Source organism: Ranitomeya variabilis, chromosome 2 (assembly GCF_051348905.1).
Source record: "Ranitomeya variabilis isolate aRanVar5 chromosome 2, aRanVar5.hap1, whole genome shotgun sequence".
Taxonomy (NCBI): Eukaryota; Metazoa; Chordata; class Amphibia; order Anura; family Dendrobatidae; genus Ranitomeya; species Ranitomeya variabilis.
The window spans coordinates 1110312436-1110337666 of NC_135233.1; the positions used below are offsets into that span (position 1 = coordinate 1110312436).

General features: G+C 45.8%; 1 protein-coding gene across 3 annotated transcripts in view; it reads right to left on the reverse strand.

The window, feature by feature from the left end:
• Window positions 1-25231, reverse strand: part of GTF3C2 (general transcription factor IIIC subunit 2) — a 160944-nt gene that overhangs the window by 51957 nt on the left and 83756 nt on the right. For 2 of the 3 annotated variants that reach the window (XM_077291968.1, XM_077291967.1), the window contains exons 6-11: window positions 15851-15945; window positions 15698-15775; window positions 15211-15309; window positions 8995-9222; window positions 7431-7542; window positions 7230-7347 (exon numbers count right to left, since the gene is read on the reverse strand). In XM_077291968.1, the coding sequence (XP_077148083.1) occupies window positions 7230-7347; window positions 7431-7542; window positions 8995-9222; window positions 15211-15309; window positions 15698-15775; window positions 15851-15945 (730 nt within the window). The remainder of the gene's footprint in view (window positions 1-7229; window positions 7348-7430; window positions 7543-8994; window positions 9223-15210; window positions 15310-15697; window positions 15776-15850; window positions 15946-25231) is intronic. The other variant, XM_077291969.1, reaches the window with a different exon arrangement.

The following is a 25231-nucleotide window of genomic DNA, read 5'->3' on the forward strand; positions in this document are numbered from 1 at the left end:
CACGTGTGCTCTGTGTATGGGACCATGTATGCACCGTATATGGGACCACGTGTGCACTGTATATGGGACCATGTGTGCTCTGTATATGGGACCTGTATATGGGACCATGTGTGCTCTGTATATGGGACCTGTATAAGGGACCACGTGTGCACTGTATATGGGACCTGTAAATGGGACCATGTGTGCACTGTATATAGGACCTGTATATGGGACGTGTGCACTGTACATGGGACGTGTGCACTGTATATGGGACCTGTATATGGGACATGTGCTCTGTATATAGGACCTGTACATGGGACCACGTGTGCACTGTATATGGGACCTGTATAAGGGACCACGTGTGCACTGTATATGGGACCTGTACATGGGACCACGTGTGCTCTGTATATGGGACCTATATAAGGGACCACGTGTGCTCTGTATATCGGACCATGTATGCACCGTATATGGGACTTGTATAAGGGATCATGTGTGCTCTGTATATGGGACCTGTATATGGGACCACTTGTGCTCTGTATATAGGACCTGTACATGGGATCACGTGTGCTCTGTGTATGGGACCATGTATGCACCGTATATGGGACCACGTGTGCACTGTATATGGGACGTGTGCTCTGTATATAGGAGCTGTACATGGGACCACGTGTGCTCTGTATATGGGACCTGTATAAGGGACCACGTGTGCACTGTATATGGGACCTGTAAATGGGACCATGTGTGCACTGTATATAGGACCTGTATATGGGACGTGTGCACTGTACATGGGACCTGTATATGGGACGTGTGCTCTGTATTATATGGGACCTGTAGATGGGACCACATGTGCACTGTATATGGGACCTGTATATGGGACCATGTGTGCACTGTATATATAACCTGTATATGGGACGTGTGCACTGTACATGGGACCTGTATATGGGACCTGTACATGGGACCTGTATATGGGACGTGTGCTCTGTATATGGGACCATGTATGCACCGTATATGGGACCACGTATGCACTGTATATGGGACCTGTATATGGGACCACGTGTGCTCTGTATATAGGACCTGTACATGGGACCACGTGTGCACTGTATATGGGACCTGTATAAGGGACCATGTGTGCTCTGTATATGGGACCTGTATACGGGACCACGTGTGCACTGTATATGGCACCTGTATATGGGACCACGTGTGCACTGTATATGGGATCTGTATATGGGACCACGTGTGCACTGTATACGGGACCTGTATAAGGGACCATGTGTGCACTGTATATGGGATCTGTATATGGGACCATGTGTGCACTGTATACGGGACCTGTATAAGGGACCACGTGCGCACTGTATATGGCACCTGTATATGGGACCACGTGTGCACTGTATATGGGATCTGTACATAGGACCACGTGTGCACTGTATACGGGACCTGTATAAGGGACCATGTGTGCACTGTATATGGGATCTGTATATGGGACCATGTGTGCACTGTATACGGGACCTGTATAAGGGACCACGTGTGCACTGTATATGGGACCTGTAAATGGACCATTAACGATGGACCCGAAAATGGAGCAATAATGATGGACCCGAAAATGGACCATTAATGATGGACCTGAAAATGGAGCATTAACGATGGACCCGAAAATGGACCATTAACGATGGACCCGAAAATGGACCATTAACGATGGACCTGAAAATGGAGCATTAACGATGGACCCGAAAATGGAGCATTAACGATGGACCCGAAAATGGAGCATTAACGATGGACCCGAAAATGGAGCATTAACGATGGACCCGAAAATGGAGCATTAATGATGGACCCGAAAATGGACCATTAATGATGGACCCGAAAATGGACCATTAATAATGGCCCCGAAAATGGACCATTAATGATGGCCCGGAAAATGGAGCATTAATGATGGACCCGAAAATGGACCATTAACGATGGACCCGAAAATGGACCATTAATGATGGCCCCGAAAATGGACCATTAATGATGGCCCCGGAAAATGGAGCATTAACGATGGACCCGAAAATGGACCATTAATGATGGCCCCGAAAATGGACCATTAATGATGGCCCCGGAAAATGGAGCATTAATGATGGACCCGAAAATGGACCATTAACGATGGACCCGAAAATGGACCATTAACGATGGACCTGAAAATGGAGCATTAACGATGGACCCGAAAATGGAGCATTAACGATGGACCCGAAAATGGAGCATTAACGATGGACCCGAAAATGGAGCATTAACGATGGACCCGAAAATGGAGCATTAACGATGGACCCGAAAATGGACCATTAATGATGGACCCGAAAATGGACCATTAACGATGGACCCGAAAATGGACCATTAATGATGGCCCCGAAAATGGACCATTAATGATGGCCCCGGAAAATGGAGCATTAATGATGGACCGGAAAATGGACCATTAACGATGGACCCTAAAATGGAGCATTAATGATGGACCCGATGGACAGGGATGGCCTAACTATCTAGTGGAATTATATACTTAACAAGAAAGTGTGAAACAGCTGAAATTATGTCTTATATTCTAGGTTCTTCAAAGTAGCCACCTTTTGCTGTGATGACTGCTTTGCACACTCTTGGCATTCTCTTGATGAGCTTCAAGAGGTAGTCACCGGGAATGGTCTTCACTTCACAGGTGTGCCCTGTCAGGTTTAATAAGTGGGATTTCTTGCCTTATAAATGGGGTTGGGACCATCAGTTGTGTTGTGCAGAAGTCTGGTGGATACACAGCTGATAGTCCTACTGAATAGACTGTTAGAATTTGTATTATGGCAAGAAAAAAGCAGCTAAGTAAAGAAAAACGAGTGGCCGTCATTACTTTAAGAAATGAAGGTCAGTCAGTCCAAAAAATTGGGCAAACTTTGAAAGTGTCCCCAAGTGCAGTGGCAAAAACCATCAAGCGCTACAAAGAAACTGGCTCACATGAGGACCGCCCCAGGAAAGGAAGACCAAGAGTCACCTCTGCTTCTGAGGATAAGTTTATCCGAGTCACCAGCCTCAGAAATCGCAGGTTAACAGCAGCTCAGATTAGAGACCAGGTCAATGCCACACAGTGTTCTAGCAGCAGACACATCTCTACAACATCTGTTAAGAGGAGACTTTGTGCAGCAGGCCTTCATGGTAAAATAGCTGCTAGGAAACCACTGCTAAGGACAGGCAACAAGCAGAAGAGACTTGTTTGGGCTAAAGAACACAAGGAATGGACATTAGACCAGTGGAAATCTGTGCTTTGGTCTGATGAGTCCAAATTTGAGATCTTTGGTTCCAACCACGGTGTCTTTGTGCGACGCAGAAAAGGTGAACGGATGGACTCTACATGCCTGGTTCCCACCATGAAGCATGGAGGAGGAGGTGTGATGGTGTCACTGTTGGGGATGTATTCAAAATTGAAGGCATACTGAACCAGCATGGCTACCACAGCATCTTGCAGCGGCATGCTATTCCATCCGGTTTGCGCTTAGTTGGATCCCATTGAGGTCACCGCAGTTCAGCCCGGCTGGGAACGGAGCCTGATTGATTGGAGGTAACCTCAATGACGTCACCGCTGGTCACTGACGCTGCACTCGCAGCAGCTCATTCCCCAGTGGTTCTCAGCCTGCCGGTCGCATCTTGGCACCTTCCAGGTTGAAAACAACTAATTCCCCAGACATGGATTATGGTGTGGGACAGAACGACGGATAGGTGAAGGATATTGCTGTTTTTTATTTTTTTTATTTTTTTTTTATTACAGGAGAACGAGGGCTTCAGTGTAATGGGCGTTAGGCGAGTATAACTGTGCTTGTAATTTTTAAGTGTTTAAAGTTTAAGTGTTTATTCTGGCTGTGTCTTTATTTACCATATATCTACATTATTAGTAATATACACTCACCGGCCACTTTATTAGGTACACCATGCTAGTAACGGGTTGGACCCCCTTTTGCCTTCAGAACTGCCTCAATTCTTCGTGGCATAGATTCAACAAGGTGCTGCAAGCATTCCTCAGAGATTTTGGTCCATATTGACATGATGGCATCACACAGTTGCCGCAGATTTGTCGGCTGCACATCCCAAAGATGCTCCATACAAGGCAGGATGGATCCATGCTTTCATGTTGTTTACGCCAAATTCTGACCCTACCATCCGAATGTCGCAGCAGAAATCGAGACTCATCAGACCAAGCAACGTTTTTCCAATCTTCTACTGTCCAATTTCGATGAGCTTGTACAAATTGTAGCCTCAGTTTCCTGTTCTTTGCTGAAAGGAGTGGTACCCGGTGTGGTCTTCTGCTGCTGTAGCCCATCTGCCTCAAAGTTCGACGCACTGTGCGTTCAGAGATGCTCTTAGGCCTACCTTGGTTGTAACGGGTGGCGATTTGAGTCACTGTTGCCTTTCTATCAGCTCGAACCAGTCTGCCCATTCTCCTCTGACCTCTGGCATCAACAAGGCATTTCCGCCCACAGAACTGCCGCTCACTGGATTTTTTTTCTTTTTCGGACCATTCTCTGTAAACCCTAGAGATGGTTGTGCGTGAAAATCCCAGTAGATCAGCAGTTTCTGAAATACTCAGACCAGCCCTTCTGGCACCAACAACCATGCCACGTTCAAAGGCACTCAAATCACCTTTCTTCCCCATACTGATGCTCGGTTTGAACTGCAGGAGATTGTCTTGACCATGTCTACATGCCTAAATGCACTGAGTTGCCGCCATGTGATTGGCTGATTAGAAATTAAGTGTTAACAAGAAGTTGGACAGGTGTACCTAATAAAGTGGCCGGTGAGTGTATAGATGTCTTATAGATGCCTTTCCTTTACTAAACCGTGGGCTTGATGTCACCTGACAATACAAAGGTGACATCAACCCCACATATATGAACCCCACTTTCCACCACTAAAGGGCAAGTGGAAAGAGCCGGGCAAAGCTCCAGAACTGATGCATCTAATAGATGTGCCTTTTCTGGCCTGCTGCTATTTATAGGTTGGGTGGGGGCCAATATCCATTACCCCTTACCAGCCTGAGAATACCAGCTCCCAGATGTCTGTTTTAGCAAGGCTGGTTGTCAAAAATAAGGGGACCCCACGACCGTTTTTAAAATTGTAGACAAAACGCGCGTCGGGATGGAGGGACGCGGCACTGACCCCACACACTCTATAACTATTACTTTGAGGGAATTCCAGCCTGACATTTATTGAGTTCACTCCATGTCATTTGCAGTGATATAATTTTAAGTAGGATCCTTTAGGCGTCTTATAGTCCTTACAATAAGGGAATTCCATTACGGCATAATTGAGCACCTGGGCATTCCATATACGATACTGACCGAGGCCGCCACTTTCCTCCTACCTCAGCACTGGCACTTTAATTATCCCTCTATCATGAGATTTGATTTAGGAAGCCCTCTTATAGGCAGGCTGCACCCCTCTATCACATATGATCGTTTTTATACATTTTTTATTAGAATGTGTTCATTACTAGCAGAGTGTGTTTTATGGTGTCTTTAGCCATCAGCATCCCTCAAATCTGAGGTATTTGTTTTAGATTTACATTTTTTCTTTTTTTGTGTCCATTATTGTATATTTAATAAAAAATTGCAATTTATTTATTTATGATAAAAAACTATCTTTGTGCTTTTTCTGTTCTCTTTTCTCAGTTGTTGAGAGGTTTTTGATACAGACGGGATTTATATATTAGTAGTAACCGAGGCGGTGTGACTGACGGTAATGATTTTACCGCCGATCAGAAGCAGTGTTTACTGCCCATCAGAAGCAGTGCTTACCGCCGATCAGAGGCAGTGCTTACCGCCCATCAGAGGCAGTGCTTACAGCCAATCAGAAGCAGTGTTTACTGCCCATCAGAAGCAGTGCTTACCGCCGATCAGAGGCAGTGCTTACAGCCAATCAGAAGCAGTGTTTACCGCCCATCAGAAGCAGTGTTTACCGCCCATCAGAGGCAGTGTTTACCGCCCATCAGAAGCAGTGTTTACCGCCCATCAGAAGCAGTGTTTACCGCCCATCAGAAGCAGTGTTTACCGCCCATCAGGAGCAGTGTTTACCGCCCATCAGAAGCAGTGTTTACCGCCCATCAGAAGCAGTGCTTACCGCCGATCAGAGGCAGTGCTTACAGCCAATCAGAAGCAGTGTTTACCGCCCATCAGAAGCAGTGTTTACCGCCCATCAGAGGCAGTGTTTACCGCCCATCAGAAGCAGTGTTTACCGCCCATCAGAAGCAGTGTTTACCGCCCATCAGAAGCAGTGTTTACCGCCCATCAGAAGCAGTGTTTACCGCCCATCAGGAGCAGTGTTTACCGCCCATCAGAAGCAGTGTTTACCATCGATAAGAAGCAGTGTTTACCACCCATCAGAAGCAGTGTTTACCGCCCATCAGAAGCAGTGTTTACCGCCCATCAGGAGCAGTGTTTACCGCCCATCAGAAGCAGTGTTTACCATCGATAAGAAGCAGTGTTTACCGCCCATCAGAAGCAGTGTTTACCGCCCATCAGAAGCAGTGTTTACCGCCCATCAGAGGCAGTGTTTACCGCCCATCAGAAGCAGTGTTTACCATCGATAAGAAGCAGTGTTTACCACCCATCAGAAGCAGTGTTTACCGCCCATCAGAAGCAGTGTTTACCACCCATCATAAGCAGTGTTTACCGCCCATCAGAAGCAGTGTTTACCACCCATCATAAGCAGTGCTTACCGCCCATCAGAAGCAGTGTTTACCGCCCATCAGAAGCAGTGTTTACCGCCCATCAGAAGCAATGTTTATTGCACTGTCATGCACATAAGAGCGTGACAAACACCATGAAAATCCTGGTGAACTTTTCTGGTCGGGTTCACCCACCTCTAATCTTCAGTGTATTACCATGAAAACATATAAAATATTTACAAAAATGTCAGGGGTGTACTTACTTTTTTGACATTCTGGATTTCCAGCCCCACTCTGTATGAGGCTATCTGGGAGATTGTTTCTGTCTCCATTTCTATAGGGGCTGCTTCCTCTACAAAAACTAATCCCCAACTATTTGTTCTTTAATGGTTTTCGGACCGCCCTCCTGCATCTCGATCGTCTGAATCAGTTATTTCTCCATTATCGCACACATCTCCTTATCTTTCCTTATGAGTTACCGGAGCCTCCTACACAACCTCTTGTTTTCTCTATTCATACATACTCGGGTGATCTGTCCCCCCATAAAAGACACCTGGGTTTCGGTGTTCAGGAGTCAGTACCCTCCTACCTTTTCCCTGAGTTTTTCGGTGGGAGTGGAGAGACTCTGGGTGAGGTAGGCTGTAGATCTGTACATGGCCACTGGATAACGCCGCTGCCAGGAGTCCAAGCCGCGCCATCTCCGGACCCTGCACCAGCGACAACCGGAGTTATACACCAGGGAACCCCACAGCAAAGAGGTCACAAGCCACATCAACGTCCAAAGCCTTACCTTCCTGGGGGTCCCGGGAGGCTCCCAACCACCACTAGGACAAAACTTCAGGTCCCATATGCAGCCGTCATCCACTGCCAAACCGTAAGAAAGGGACGCAGCCGAGACAACCCTAAAAGAGCCGAGAGCGAGACAAACCAGAACATTACAGGAAGCAAAACTAACACCCCCTGAAATCACCGGGACAGGGACGTCACCCTATATCCTGTCCTGTCTGTAGGATACATTTACTGACATCACCCTACACCCTGTCATGTCTGTAATAAACATCACCCTTGTAACGACACTGCATTTTATCTTAATTAACCAGACATCTATTTTCAGTAAGCCTGGTGTCATTTACTGTTAGCTGTATGTTGACTTTTGAATTTGTGTGTTTCTTTCTGGTTGGTCAAGAAAATACAGAGTTTTGATCGTATAAGCCTGTAATATTGAGTTTTAAATTGTCATTTGATGAAACCTATTGTGCTGTTATCCTGGATGACTAGAGACACAGTATAATTGAACAATGTTTGCTGATATGTTGATTACACATTGTCCAGGCCAGCCAGTTTGTTGACTTGCAAAATAAAGGGAAAAACATGCAAATAGGTTACATAATTAAACAATGTGAGTTGATCTAGTCACCATTATTCCCCTTTACCTGTGGAAGCTGGCTTGAAGTACAGTTGTTAACTATAAGAAGAGTATATTTGCACCTCTGTAACAGACATACATCCAGACATCCAAAGAACCAGAGACTCTAAAGGACAGCAGCCAAGACATCATGGCTCCTTCAGGAGGGACACAGATTTGTCATTCTACAGGATGCCAGCCTAGGGGACCTCAGCCCCGGATGAAAGAATACAGATCTGCTCCATTGAGCATCACCGAACCATGGAAACATTTGGGGTAGTTAAGATTTGGACCAACCAGTCACCTGAGCCCCATGGATAAGTTTGTGAAAGCAATAAATGGGACCCTCCGGTCACCTGGCTCCATGGAGATGTTCGGAGAAGCCAAGTTGTGACCCTCTGGTCAATTGGCCTTATACCTCAATGGACTGTCATCTTCCTAAGCTTGTCGTTACCTCCTCTCTGTGTGCATGCCACAGGTGGGGTAGTCGGCCATGGAAGCTCTGAAGATACAGCTGCTCTAATCCCGGTGAGTCAGCGGAAGGGTGAGACTCTATAATTTTGCACCATCTTGGGTACTGTGCTGGGACAGTTTGTGCTGGGTTTTATGTGTTATTTGTCTGTTTTGTGGTTCAATAAAATATTGCCACACTGTTACCCTCACCCTGTGTTGTCTGAGTAGTATTATGTCTACGGAGAAAGGAGAGCAGGCGTTTAGTGGGATGATCCTTCGTCCATGTGGTTTTGGCTAGAGGACTATGGCACCCACTGACCCTCGTGTCGCCACAACCCTATATCCTGTCTGTAGGACACATTACATGACATCACCCTATATCCTGTCCTGTCTGTAGGACACATTACATGACATCACCCTATATCCTGTCCTGTCTGTAGGACACATCGCCCTATATCCTGTTCTAGGATGGGCCAAATCCTGCTCAGATACAAACCCTTGGTCCGGACTGAGGGCTCCGAGGCACCATAACTGTAGCAGTGCGGGTCCAGTGTATGTAAGTTCAAGCCTGTGCCTGTCGTCCATCCCACGGTGACAATATAGCGCCACATACTGGCTGGAAGACGAACCCCACAGTGTCGGACACCAATCAAGAGACCACACAGGGCCCCCCACAAAAAACGTTGCATCAAAGCGCTGAGGGTGAGTGGGCAAAGACTGGAACCTGCAGGCAAATAATGAGACACCACCTGTAATATGGAGGATACACAGCAAATAGGGGCAGATAACACATGACCTGTAATATGGAAGATACACAGCAAATAGGGGCAGATAACACATGACCTGTAATATGGAGGATACACAGCAAATAGGGGCAGATAACACATGACCTGTAATACGGAGGATACACAGCAAATAGGGGCAGATAACACATGACCTGTAATACGGAGGATACACGTTATATAAGGGGGCAGATAACACATAACTTGTAATATGGAGGATACACCGTATACAGGGGCAGATAACACATGACCTGTAATATGGAGGATACACCGTATACAGGGGCAGATAACACATAACCTGTAATATGGAGGATACACCGTATACAGGGGCAGATAACACATAACCTGTAATATGGAGGATACACCGTATACAGGGGCAGATAACACATAACCTGTAATATGGAGGATACACCGTATACAGGGGCAGATAACACATAACCTGTAATATGGAGGATACACCGTCTACAGGGGCAGATAACACATAACCTGTAATATACCTGTAACCATTTTGAATGGTATAAGTTGAATGAAGCGGGTCAAATATGACCTTGGTCAGATGTGACATCATTTGAAGTGACATCTTTAAAGTGTAACATCAGAAATCTACCAGAATGGTAACCCATGGTATATTCTCCTTCATGCTGTCATGTCCTGATCCATCTGCTTTCATCCACAGGTACGTCTGAACTGTCTCTTAATCCAGAATACACACTGCACCCCAGAATCCCATGTTCTCCTCTTCCTCTGTTCTGCCTGGTACGCTGCTGCTTTTTCCCTAACTTTAATTCCATGTATCATACTTCAAATTTACTGAATGCTGATTGATATATCCATGCTCCTCACACCTAGCTCCATCCTTCCGTTTTATTCTGTCTTTCTTCAGCTGTGATGCTAATCAAATGTTCTATAACTGCAATCTGTTAATTACTCCCTGCTGTGAACTGTCCTCCACCTCCTTCCTCCTCCTCTCTCTCTCACCTGGCTCCATTTCATGGTCAGTTGAATGGTGTAAGTTGAATGGAGCAGGTCAGATGTGACATCTTTAAAGTGTAACATCAGAAATATACCAGAAATAGTCCAGAAATCGGTCAAAAGGTAGAAATAATCAATGTCTTCTAATTTTACTTGCTTTTCTTTTCTTCCCCTGCTCTTTAACCATACTCACATTTGCCCTCACCGTTTTTGCTCCATTAATCCTCACTGTCCTTCGCTAACCCCAAACCCCTGCACTCTCGAACCAAATAACTATCTCCCCCTCTCTCCTACCACCCACCTCGCTTCATCTGCAGACCTGCTCCTTAACCTCAGACCTCTCCTGCTAAAACATGCTATAAGCCGATCATGCTCCTTCACCCATCTGCTTTCCCTCTCTCTGCTCCTTCTCACTGCTGGCGACATATCCCCAATCCTGACCCCGCCTCACACATCCCGCTAATCCTCACCCCTATCCTTCCCACACTAAGAGAAACTACCGCAATCCCTCACGCTTAAAATCTGTGCCACTGACCCCCATCACTCTGCTTCCTCTCTCTGGAGCATTTTGGAATTCCCGCTCCATCTGCAACAAGCTCCACGTGATCCACGATCTCTTCACTTCCCGTAACCTTTCCTTCCTGGCCCTCACTGAGACCTGGCTGGCGCCCCCTGACACGGCCTCCCCAGCTGCACTGAGTTACCGTGGCCTCCACTTTACCCACACTACTCGCTCTGGCAACAGACATGACGGAGGAGTGGGTTTCCTTCTTTCTAAAAACTGCTCCTTCAACCCTATCCAACCCCAACCCTCCCGAATCCTCCCTTCTTTCGTGGTTCACTCTGTCCGTATCTACTCTCCCTCGAATCTCCAAATGGCTGTCAAATACCAACCACCGGGCTCAGCCACTGCCTTCATTGAACAATTCTCCACCTGGCTTCTTCACTTCCTCTCTGCTGACATCCCCACCATCATCATGGGTGACTTTAATATCCCTACTGACACCCACCAGCCAGCAGCCTCCAAGCTCCTGTCCCTTACTTCATCCTTTGGACTTACTCAGTGGTCCTCCATAACCACCCACACAGACAGATACATTAGACCTCATCTTCACCCGCCTCTGTTCCATATCTAATCTCACAACCTCTCCCTTCCCCCTATCTGACCACCATCTACTCACCTTCTCATCCTTGTCCTCCTCACCCGCCCCGCACGTCCAGCCACTACCACATCCTCGCAGAAACCTCGCACACCTAGACATTCACAGACTCTCAGACTCTCTTCTACCTCTGTCCTCCATATCTTCACTTCACGACATGGACAGCGCCACCGCTTTCTATAGCGCTACCCTCACATCAGCCATAGACTCAGTCGCCCCTCTCATGCATGGCAAAGTGCGACAAATCAATAGGTAACCTTGGCATAACAATGTCACAAAAAACTTCGACAAGCATCCAGAGTCGAGTAACGGCGTTGGAAGAAAACACGCCTGCCAGACAACTTTGTAATCAATACAGGGGAGGACAATTTTATATTACAGGATGATTTATGTAAACTAGAAGCTTGGGCTGATAAATGGCAAATGAGCTTTAATGGGGATAAATGTAAGGTCATGCACTTGGGTAGAAGTAATAAGATGTATAACTATGTGCTTAATTCTAAAACTCTGGGCAAAACCGTCAATGAAAAAGACCTGGGTGTATGGGTGGATGACAAACTCATATTCAGTGGCCAGTGTCAGGCAGCTGCTACAAAGGCAAATAAAATAATGGGATGTATTAAAAGAGGCATAGATGCTCATGAGGAGAACATCATTTTACCTCTATACAAGTCACTAGTTCGACCACACTTAGAATACTGTGCACAGTTCTGGTCTCCGGTGTATAAGAAAGACATAGCTGAACTGGAGCGGGTGCAGAGAAGAGCGACCAAGGTTATTAGAGGACTGGGGGGTCTGCAATACCAAGATAGGTTATTACACTTGGGGCTATTTAGTTTGGAAAAACGAAGACTAAGGGGTGATCTTATGTTAATGTATAAATATATGAGGGGACAGTACAAAGACCTTTCTGCTGATCTTTTTAATCATAGACCGGTGACAGGGACAAGGGGGCATCCTCTACGTCTGGAGGAAAGAATGTTTAAGCATAATAACAGACGCGGATTCTTTACTGTAAGAGCAGTGAGACTATGGAACTCTCTGCCGTATGATGTTGTAATGAGTGACTCATTAATTAAATTTAAGAGGGGACTGGATACCTTTCTGGAAAAGTATAATGTTACAGGGTATATACACTAGATTCCTTGATAAGGCGTTGATCCAGGGAACTAGTCTGATTGCCGTATGTGGAGTCGGGAAGGAATTTTTTTCCCCATGGTGGAGTTACTCTTTGCCACATGGGGTTTTTTTGCCTTCCCCTGGATCAACATGTTAGGGCATGTTAGGTTAGGCTATGGGTTGAACTAGATGGACTTACAGTCTTCCTTCAACCTTAATAACTATGTAACTATGTAACTTCACTGCTTTCAAACAAACTACACTTGCCTTCAAACTAGCCCTCACCTCCGCTAAACAGACCTATTTCACTAACCTTGTATCTTCACTATCCTACAACCCAAAACAACTGTTCAGCACATTTAACTCTCTCCTCCGCCCACCACTGTCACCTCCAACTTCCCTCATCTCTTCCGAGGACTTTGCCACCTACTTCAAAAACAAGATCGACCAAACAAGGCAAACCTTTACTGTTCCACCCCAACCACTCCACATACCGGACCTCTGCCCTTCCCTAATAACCTCCCTCTCCAACATCACTGAAGGAGAGCTTACTCACCCCTTCTCCAAATCACACCTCATCACCTGTGCACTTGACGCCATCCCTTCCCACCGGCTCCCCAACCTCACTAACACGCTCATTCCAGCCCTAACCCATCTCTTCAACCTATCGCTATCTTCTGGTACCTTCCCCTCTGCCTTCAAACATGCCACCATCACACCAATCCTCAAAAAACAAACCTTGACCCAACTGCTATGCCCAGCTACCGCCCCATATCACTGCTCCCGTTTGCTTCAAAACTCCTTGAGCAGCATGTCCATGCTCAAATTTCCTCCCACCTCTCATCTAACTCTCTCCTTGACAACCTCCAATCTGGCTTCCGCCCCCACCACTCCACCGAAACTGCTCTGACCAAAATTACTAATGACTTAGTCACAGCCAAAGCTAACAGACAGTTCTCCATCTTCCTCCTTCTCAACCTGTCCTCTGCTTTCGACACAGTCGACCACAGCCTACTGCTACAGATTCAATCTTCCCTTGGCATCAAAGACCTTGCCCTGTCCTGGATTGCCTCATACCTTTCCGACCGCACATTTAGCGTTTCCCACTCCCACACCACCTCCTCATCCCGCCCTCTCTGTTGGAGTCCCTCAAGGCTCTGTCCTAGGGCCCCTACATTTTTCCATCTATACCCTTGGCCTAGGAAAACACAGAGTCCCATGGTTTCCAGTACCACGTTTATGCTGATGACACTCAGATCTACCTCTCTGGCCCAGATGTCACCTCCCTGCTGTCCAGAATCCCAGAGTGTCTGTCAGCCATATCCTGCTTCTTCAACTCTCGCTTCCTAAAACTCAATGTAGACAAATCTGAACTCATCATCTTTCCTCCCTACCCGACCTATCTATTATGGTAAACAAAATCACGCTCTCCCGCACCTGAAATCCGCTGCCTAGGAGTAATTCTCAAATCTGCCCTGTCTATCAAACCGCACATCCAAACTCTTGCCACCTCCTGTCGCCTCCAACTCAAAAATATTGCCAGAATCCGTCCCTTCCTCAGCCCTCAATCTACTAAAACTCTTGTGCATGCCGTCATCTCCCGCTTCGATTACTCCTCTGCGGCCTCCCCGCTAACTCTCTTGCACCACTCCTGTCTGTCCTCAACTCTGCTGCCCGGCTAATCCAACTCTCTCCTCGCTATTCCCGTTTCTTCCCTTTGCAAATCCCTCCACTGGCTCCCAACTCCCCAACAAATCCAGTTCAAACTACTAACACTGACCTACAAAGCCATCCACAACCTGCCCCCTCCCTATATTTCTGAACTAATCTCCCAATATCTTCCCTCGCGTAATCTCCGATCCTCCCAAGACCTCCTACTCTCCTCCACACTTATTCGTCCCTCACACAACCGCCTCCAAGATTTCTCCCGAATATCCTCCATCCTCTGGAATTCCATGCCTCAACACATCCGATTATCCACCACCCTTGGATCCTTCATTTGGAACCTGAAAACCCATCTCTTCAGGAAAGCCTACAGCCTGCAATAACCATTCTGCCTCCTCACCACCACCCAAGCTGCCGCCTCATCACCACCACCAGAGCTGCCGCCTCACCACCACCCGAGCTGCCTCCTCACCACCACCAGAGCTGCCGCCTCACCACCACCCGAGCTGCCTCCTCACCACCACCAGAGTTGCCGCCTCACCACCACCCCCAAGCTGCCGCCTCACCACCACCCGAGCTGCCGCCTCACCACCACCTGAGCTGCCGCCTCACCAACCACCAGATCTGATGCCTCACCACCACCCGAGCTGCCGCCTCACCACCACCTGAGCTGCCACACTCCTGACCTTCTGTCTCTTCCCCATTATCCTGTACAATGTAAGTCCGCAAGGACAGGGTCCTCTCCCCTCTGTACCAGTGTGTCACTGTAAACTTGTTTACTGTAAATGATATCTATAACTCTATGTAACCCCTTCTCATGTACAGCACCATGGAATTAATGGTGCTATATAAATAAATAATAATAATATGGAGGATATACGGTATAGAGGGGACAGATAACACATGACCTGTAATATGGATGATACACGGTATATAGGGAGCAGATAACACATATCCTGGTTCTCTGTAAATCCAAGGGTAATATGATAGGGAACTTTGTGCGAATATTTTCACCTGCCGAGGATGTGGGGGTCAGAGTCCTCCTTTAAACCTTCTCTTCTGATGCAGAATGGAGGGGAGGTCGTCTGCAGGGGGAGATATATCTCAGCCTCACTGCCAAAAAAACAGAAAAGACACTAAGCGCACAATGCTGAGACGGCAAAAAGGTGATGGTGCCCGAACGCTCCAACACCACCAATCCCGAAGCTCAGCAGACAGTCAAGAGACCAGTGTGTGATCCAGTCTTCATGCAGAATCAGACAAGGTCATGAGACCAGTGAGTGATCCACACCTCAGGCAGAATCTGACAGTCATGCAAAAAGCATGTGATCCATTTCTCAAACATGGAGCAGACAGTCATAAGATTCCAGATGTGATCTAGACCTCAAACATGGATCAGACAAAATCATGAAAGCAGCATGTGATCCACTGCTGATCCTGCAGGTTCCACACCCTGAAGGACCACACAGGATGTCCCCTGCCACAGTCATACATATCTTACCTGTGTGAAAGGAAATGCCATCTGTCCGCATGTGGGATCCATTCAGGGTACTCCCAGTCCGAGTACTGGGCTTCCCGGCTACAGAGGAGAGACAGACTTGTTAAGACAAGGGACACACACAACGCAGTTCCACTAAACAGAAACTTGTCTTACAAGTCCATAGTGATCCGCGCAGAGCTCCACACCGGCGCCATGATGGTATTGTGCAGGCCATTCTCAGCATAGCCTCTCACAAGAGAATGGACCTTCTGGAAAACAAAAGGAATGGGTGGTCCTCAAGAGAGGGAACTAAGAGGAACCAGCAATCTCCCTCTTCCATCAGTGGTGGCACGGTAACACAGTGATATTACTGAGGGATCATGTTCCTGTGACATCAACATTACCCCCGTCAGGCACAGCTAATCTGACAGGCACAGATCAATTCGTTTCGTCTTTCTCTCCTCCCCAAACTATGAGAAAATCTCCCCTTGCCAGTTATTTCTGGTCTTTACATGCTCTTTGACGCTTGATCTCACAGTGTTACAGCAGACCTTCTGCCTTCAGTGTTACAGCAGACCTTCTGTGGAGCACATCTGACCTTGGTGGCTTTTCAAGCACACTGCCCCTGAGCTTGCCTCACATTTGAAGGTTTTTTACTTTCTCTTTTTATTGATCACAATTGTTTATGTAGCTTGTTTTATGAATGAATAATGCATAATTAATTATGAATAAATTAATAAATAATGAATAATTTTGTGGAAATAAGTAGGGTTTTCTTACTATTTATCTAACCCCCTTCGTGATGAAGAAATGAAGAATCTTCTGTTAAATAATGATTAGGTAGCATCCACACAGAGTGAGGATCTAGGGGAAGAGAGTGACAAATCATCTGAAGATGAGGTGGAAGAACGTAAAAGTGATTCAGAAACAGGGCAGGATGGTGCGGAGACTGATAAAGATGAACAAGATAAAGATAACACCTATTATTTGGGCAAAGATAAAAAGATCAAGTAGGCAAGAAGCCACTTACAGCATTAGCCGAAACACCAAGTGCTGGCCAATGGACATCTTCTTCGCGACCTTGAGTGTGTGTTATCAATACATAAGTGATATACCTCGGTAATCAACTGCTACCATTGTGTAGAATTTACCTGGAAAATTTAGCTAGTGATCTGGTGGGTGGCGAGCTACGCTGAAGACGTCTGCAGATGAGTGGAATCGCATGTAGCCTGAAAGATTTCATCCCAAAGATGATCGAGAAAAATCCCCACCTCCTAAAAGTCGTAGATGCAACACCTGTCCCGTTGAAACTGGTGGCAGAAGGATGTCAAATTATGAATGCAAAAAATGTCACAACGCGATCTGCCTGACCCATGCAAATATCATCTGCCTGCTTTGTTTCTGTGTTTCTTCTGCTGGACATGTAACCTCTGAATATGAGTGAATAGCAATCTAGCAGCACCTAGGTGTATTACCATTAAGTTCTTATTCCCTAATTTTAATGTTCAGTAATAGCTATGTCATGGAAACTGGAGGCTATTTGGCGATAGTTGAGAAATGTGCCACTTTTTGTTTTAACGTCACACAGTAGAGGACATCTCACTTTCAAATTGTTTGTAGCATCTAGTGTGTTATAGAGGCCTGATCCAGCATCCACCAAAAAATCTTATGTTACTAACGTCTTACAGTAGGGGACCTCTCACTTTCAAATTGTTTGTAGCATCTAGTGTGTTATAGAGGCCTGATCCAGCATCCACCAAAAAATCTTGTTACTAACGTCTTACAGTAGGGGACCTCTCACTTTCAAATTGTTTGTAGCATCTAGTGTGTTATAGAGGCCTGATCCAGCATTCACCAAAAAATCTTATGTTACTAACGTCTTACAGTAGGGGACCTCTCACTTTCAAATTGTTTGTAGCATCTAGTGTGTTATAGAGGCCTGATCCAGCATTCACCAAAAAATCTTATGTTACTAACGTCTTACAGTAGGGGACCTCTCACTTTCAAATTGTTTGTAGCATCTAGTGTGTTATAGAGGCCTGATCCAGAGGTCCACTAAAAAATCTTTCTGTTACTAACGTCATACAGTAGGGGACCTCTCACTTTCAAATTGTTTGTAGCATCTAGTGTGTTATAGAGGCCTGTTCCAGAGGTCCACTAAAAAATGAGATGTACGGGAATCGTGGATACTCCAGCTCCAATAAGATGGTAAAAAATTCTTTATTCGTCCGACATATGATTAAAAGGACAATCCTTACAGGTAACAAGTGGAGACAGGTGAATTACAAGAAGATGGCAACGCGTTTCGATCCCTTGGGATCTTACTCATGCACATGCAATAGATCAAATGGATATAACATATATAGCATGCCTGGACCAATCACACACGATTTACTGATCACATGATATATTGAAAGGTCCTACAATCTCTTATATAAAACAATTAAACACGTGTAAACGTGATTATTTTAAAATTATTCAAAACACATAAAACTGTTAACAATAGTGAAATAAAATTTCGTTCCTTTTGTTCAAACCTGCGGGAAACCTGGTATTTAATTTATAAATCCAAAAGGCTTCTCTAGTTAATAGACGTCTCCTGATGTCTCCCCCGCGGCTATGAAAGTGAATTTTCTCAATACCGTGGACTCTAAAGGCTGAGGTACCACAATTATGTTTATCTAGGAAGTGTTTAGATGCCATGGAGATATTTCTGTTCGTAGTATTACGGCTACTAGCATCCCTAAGATGTTCTGTGATGCGCGTTTTTAATTTGCGCGTTGCGCAGCCTATGTATGATAAATGACATACTGAACAGTCAATTTTGTATACAACGTTTTTTGTATGGCAGTTAATAAAATGGTTAATGTTATATTTTTTATTCCTTTCGGAATTCTGAAAAGTGCTACCTAAATGGGAGTGTGCACACGTACTTCATGCTGTGGTGCCGCATTTGAAAAAACCTTTGCACTCGAGCCATGTATTCGATGTGGGTTTAGAGGCAATTGAGTTGGGTGAGATTATGTCACCAATGGTGTGGCCTCTTCTGGCTACTACATTTATTCCGTCTTTTAGAATATCCGTGACGATAGAGTCCTCATACAGGATTGGTCATTGTAATTGTGAGCTACATTGTAGACACACATAAGGTTTAACATTGTTTCTTTTTGTCAAGAGCATTTTTTATTTGGGGTGTCAATAATTGTTGTCTGCATTTGTGGTTCACTATTTCTGTGGCTCTATTTAATGACCAATTAGGATAGTTTCGAGCTCTAGGTTTCTTTTTAAGTTCCCCAAATTCTCTCACTTTGTCCTCTTCCTTACTGCAATTTCGCTTGAGTCTAATAAGTTCCCCCACAGGTATAGATTTTATTGTGTGTGCTGGATGATTACTGGCTGCGTGTAGAATAGTGTTCCCACTCATTGCTTTAACATGCGTTTTGCTGATGATAATTTCCTCAGCTATACCGCATAGATCAAGATCCAAAAATGAAATTTGTTGTAAATCCCAAATCCCAGGGAAAGGAAAAATAGGGGGGAGAGGAAAGAAAAAGAGAAGAGAGGCAGGGAAAGGGGAGAAAGGCAATGACAGAAACGAGAAAGGGGAGAGGGGCAGGGCGAGAAATGGGAGAGGGACAGGGAGAGGAAGGAGAGTGTTATGATCTGGGTCTGGATTGGAGTATTAGTATTGCAACCACTAGGCGGAGCAGAGGCAGGTAGCGTAGTCAATGGAAGCTATAGGTCAGTACACAATATCAGCAGTTTAGCTTGGAGGAGCAGCACGTAGCGAGAGAGCACTTGACTAAAGGCTGGGAGCTTAATAATTCCACAAGGAAGGAAGTGCAAGCCCAGGTTTAAATAGGGTGTCCAATCAGGACTCACAGTGTGGAGCCAATCAGGAGTCACAGTGTGGAGCCAATCAGGAGTCACAGTGTGGAGCCAATCAGAAGTCACAGTGTGGAGCCAATCAGGAGTCACAGAGTGGAGCCAATCAGGAGTCACAGAGTGGAGCCAATCAGGACTTGTTTGTAGAATCTAGTGTGTTAGAGGCCTGATCCAGAGGCCACCAAAAAAATAATTTTGTTATTATTATGTTTATGGTCATTAAATGTTTATTTTTTTTGGGGGGGAGGGGAATCTGATTGTGTGTACTGTCTTTTAATACATCCCTATGAAGGTCACTGATTACTATTAGAGTCTTGGAATTGAGATAGTTAGATGTTATAGATCGTTTTAGAACCTGTGCCTGTCAGGCACACTGCACCTGAACTCGGGAGTGCCCGAGGTGCACCTCACGGAGGGTTAACAAAGGAGTCAAAAAAAAAAAATCAAAGATGAGAACAAGGGCAACCACTGACTTATTACATTACAGTGGAGACAAAACTTATAATTACTACAGTCTGGAGAGGCAGCAAGAAGCAGAGCGAGAGAGGCGGGGAGAGGAAAAGAGGGGGGGGAAGTATAGAAGAGGAGAAAGGCTGGGAGAGGAAGGGAAGAGAGGAAAAGAGTAAAGAAGAACGGGAGAGAAGTGGGGAGAGGAAGGAAGGAGGAGAGGCAGAGAGAAACAGGAGGGGCAAAAAAACAGAGGAAAAAGAGAGGCTATAGCAGAGGAGAGAGAATGAGAGAGGAAGGAGAGCGGGAAAGAGTAAGGAAGAAAAAGAGAGAGATGGGGACTGGAACGAAGGAGGAAGAGGAGAAAGACCAGGAGAGAAACGGGAGATGGGCAAAAAATGTAGAAAAGAAAAGGAGAGAGGCAGGAGAGGAATGAGAAAAAGATGGAAAGAGAAATGGGAGAGGGGTAAAAAATGTCGAGGAGAAAAGGAGAGAAGCAGGAGAGGAAGGAAGAAGGGGAGAGAGGAAGGGAGACGTAGAAAAAGGGTGAGGCAGAAAGAAAAAGAAAACATGAAAGGAAGAGCGTCTGGGAGCGCAAGCAAGAAAGGGAGGCTGGGAAAGGAAGCAAGGAGGTATGGAAGAGAGCAAGGGGCAGAGCAAAAACAAAAGTAAGAGTGGGAAGAGAGAAGGAAGACGGAATGGTTGGGAGAAGGAAAGGGAGAGAGGCAGAAAAAGGAATGGGAAATGAGAGGCTGGAAGAGTAAAGACAGCGAAAAAACAGAGAGGCAGGGAGAGTAAGGAAGAAGGGGAGAGAGTAAGGAAAAAGGGGAGAAAGGAAAGAAAAAGTGGAGGAAAAAAGGCAGAAGGGGAGGAAGACTGGGAGAAGGAAAAGGAGGGAAAGAGAAAGAGCCCAGCAAAGGAAGGAAGAAGTGGAGGGAGGTTGGGAGAGTAAGAATGGGAGAGTCATGGAGAGGAAGGAGAAAGTGAAGCAGGGCAGGAAGAGAGGCATAGAGAGGAAGAAGAAAGGGGTGAGAGGTTGGGGAAGAAAGGAAAGATAGAGGTGGGAAGAGAAAGGAAAGAGGAAATGAAGAAAAGCTGGGAAAGGAATGGCGAAGGAAGGGGCAGAGGAAAGACAAAAGAAAGAGGAAAAGGAGAGTTAAGGAAGGTGGAGGATGGAGAGGAAGGCTGGGAGCAAAGGAATGGGGACACAGGAATAAAGTGGAATGGGAAAGGAAGAGAGGAAGTATGGTGAAAAACATAGACATTGGCCAAAAAGAGAAGAGGCTAGGAGAGGAAGGAAGGAAGAAGGGGAGAGTGGTAGGGAGAGGAAGGCAGAAAAGCAGAAGCTGCGATTGGAAAGAACGGGAGAGAGTGAGAGAAAGGAGGAAGTCAGGGAGAGGAAAGAGAAGAGAGTGAGGGAGAAGGAGAGAGAAAAGAGTAAGGGTAGAGATACAGGGAAAGGAAAAATAGGGGGGAGAGGAAAGAAAAAGAGAAGAGAGGCAGGGAAAGGGGAGAAAGGCAATGACAGAAACGAGAAAGGGGAGAGGGGCAGGGCGAGAAATGGGAGAGGGACAGGGAGAGGAAGGAGAGTGTTATGATCTGGGTCTGGATTGGAGTATTAGTATTGCAACCACTAGGCGGAGCAGAGGCAGGTAGCGTAGTCAATGGAAGCTATAGGTCAGTACACAATATCAGCAGTTTAGCTTGGAGGAGCAGCACGTAGCGAGAGAGCACTTGACTAAAGGCTGGGAGCTTAATAATTCCACAAGGAAGGAAGTGCAAGCCCAGGTTTAAATAGGGTGTCCAATCAGGACTCACAGTGTGGAGCCAATCAGGAGTCACAGTGTGGAGCCAATCAGGAGTCACAGTGTGGAGCCAATCAGAAGTCACAGTGTGGAGCCAATCAGGAGTCACAGAGTGGAGCCAATCAGGAGTCACAGAGTGGAGCCAATCAGGACTCACAGTGTGGAGCCAATCAGGAGTCACAGTGTGGAGCCAATCAGGAGTCACAGAGTGGAGCCAATCAGGAGTTACAGAGTGGAGCCAATCAGGAATCAAAGAGTGGAGCCAATCAGGAATCACAGAGTGGAGCCAATCAGGACTCACAGTGTGGAGCCAATAAGGAATCACAGAGTGGAGCCAATAAGGAATCACAGAGTGGAGCCAATCAGGAATCACAGAGTGGAGCCAATCAGGAATCACAGAGTGGAGCCAATCAGGAATCACAGAGTGGAGCCAATCAGGAATCACAGAGTGGAGCACATGTATTGGTATCAGAGTTAGCAAGAAGCTGTCCAGAGAGCGGAATAGCTCTAAGGGAAGAGCTTCTGCCTGGTTCACAGGAGTTGCTAGGTTCGAGTCCTGACAGTGAAAGGGGAGAGAGGCAGGGAGAGGAAAGGAGAGGTAGAAAAATGGAGTAAAAGAAAAAGGAGAGAAATTAAGAAAAGAAATGAAAGAGGTAAAATGACAAAGGAAGATGCAGAAGAAAAACAAAGGAAAGAAAAAAGGGAGAGATGCAAAAAGAAGGTGATTGGCTGATTCTGAGCACAAGCACATCCCCAATTATAAGAGGGTGTTCATACTTATGCAACCACATTATTTTAGTTTTGTTATTTTGCCTCAAAATGATTTCAGTTTGTTTCGCAATGGATTTGTTCAGATTGTGGACAACATAAAAGGTGGAAACCGTTCTGAAATTATTCTTCTTGGTAGGATTTTTGTGCATACTTTCATAGTTTTTAACGTTGAAAGTAGCCGTCAGTCCATCGAGTTCAACCTATAGCCTAATATGATCTAAAGGAGGCAAAAAGCCCAAGAGGCAGATGCTAAAAGAAAAAATCCTTCCTGACGTCACATACGACAATCAGGCGAGTTCCTGGATAAACGTCCCATCCCAGAATCCAGTACCCACAACCTGGAATATTGTATTGAAGAAAGGCTTCCAGGCCTCCTCGTACGTGTATAGTGTGACCACCATTAATTACAACATTATACGGCAGAGAGGTCCATAGTCTCACCGCACTTACAGTAAAGAACCCGCGTCTGGGATTATGATTAAACCTTCTATGATGTGGATGTAGGATACCTTCTTGTCACCGTCTCAAGCCTACACGTAAAAAGATCATTAGAAAGATATCTGCGCCGACCCCCAATATATTTGTATATTGTTATAAGATAGCCCTGGAATTTTTACTCCAGGTAGCGAGTGCCGCTTTTTCACAAAGAATTGCCTCATGACCCAGTATCGGCATGGTTTTATGAGAGATCGGTCCTGTCAGACTTCTATGAGGAGGCACGTTCCAGACTGGACCACGGAAGCGCAGTGGATGTTGTCTATGTGGACTTTTCAAAGACATCTGATACGGGCTGCACAAAAGGTTGGCATATAAAATGAGAATAATGGGACTAGAGTTATATATATGTATCTGGGCTAACAACTGGCTCAGTGGTGGGAAACAAAGGGTGGAACACACTCAGATTGGGTCACAGGTAACAGTGGGTACCACATGGGTCGGTACTGGGCCCTCTTCTTTTTAACATATTAATGACTTTGTGGAGAACGTTCAGAGTAGTATTTGCTGATGATACTAAACTCTGCAGGGCAATCACCACAGAGGAGGATAATTTAATATTACAGAAGGATTTATGTAAGATGGAGGCTCGGGCTGAGAAATGAGCAAAGGAAATGAGGACATTACTGAACTAGAGCGGGTGCAGAGGGGCGAACAAGGTTATTAGGGAATGGGTGACTGCTGAAGACGGGTTATGAAACCTGGAGTTATTGAGTTTGGGAAAGTGAAGATTCCAGGCCTGTAATTTCCAGGCTCAGATTTTCACCGCCGCTCTCAGGACAAAATGGACCCCATAATGCTTTATACAATTTTTCCCAAACGCCCTGATCAATTCCCCCCCAAATGTGGTCAAAAACTATTGTTCGGTCACATGGCATACAGTGGGGCAAAAAAGTATTTAGTCAGTCAGCAATGGTGCAAGTTCCACCACTTAAAAAGATGAGAGGCGTCTGTAATTTACATCATAGGTAGACCTCAACTATGGGAGACAAACTGAGAAAAAAAAATCCAGAAAATCACATTGTCTGTTTTTTTATCATTTTATTTGCATTTTATGGTGGAAAATAAGTATTTGGTCAGAAACAAAATTTCATCTCAATACTTTGTAATCTATCCTTTGTTGGCAATGACAGAGGTCAAACGTTTTCTGTAAGTCTTCACAAGGTTGCCACACACTGTTGTTGGTATGTTGGCCCATTCCTCCATGCAGATCTCCTCTGGAGCAGTGATGTTTTTGGCTTTTCGCTTGGCAACACGGACTTTCAACTCCCTCCAAAGGTTTTCTATAGGGTTGAGATCTGGAGACTGGCTAGGCCATTCCAGGACCTTGAAATGCTTCTTACGAAGCCACTCCTTCGTTGCCCTGGCGGTGTGCTTTGGATCATTGTCATGTTGAAAGACCCAGCCACGTTTCATCTTCAATGCCCTTGCTGATGGAAAGAGGTTTGCACTCAAAATCTCACGATACGTGGCCCCATTCATTCTTTCATGTACCCGGATCAGTCGTCCTGGCCCCTTTGCAGAGAAACAGCCCCAAAGCATGATGTTTCCACCACCATGCTTTACAGTAGGTATGGTGTTTGATGGATGCAACTCAGTATTCTTTTTCCTCCAAACACAACAAGTTGTGTTTCTACCAAACAGTTCCAGTTTGGTTTCATCAGACCATAGGACATTCTCCCAAAACTCCTCTGGATCATCCAAATGCTCTCTAGCAAACTTCAGACGGGCCCGGACATGTACTGGCTTAAGCAGTGGGACACGTCTGGCACTGCAGGATCTGAGTCCATGGTGGCGTAGTGTGTTACTTATGGTAGGCCTTGTTACATTGGTCCCAGCTCTCTGCAGTTCATTCACTAGGTCCCCCCGCGTGGTTCTGGGATTTTTGCTCACCGTTCTTGTGATCATTCTGACCCCACGGGGTGGGATTTTGCGTGGAGCCCCAGATCGAGGGAGATTATCAGTGGTCTTGTATGTCTTCCATTTTCTAATTATTGCTCCCACTGTTGATTTCTTCACTCCAAGCTGGTTGGCTATTGCAGATTCAGTCTTCCCAGCCTGGTGCAGGGCTACAATTTTGTTTCTGGTGTCCTTTGACAGCTCTTTGGTCTTCACCATAGTGGAGTTTGGAGTCAGACTGTTTGAGGGTGTG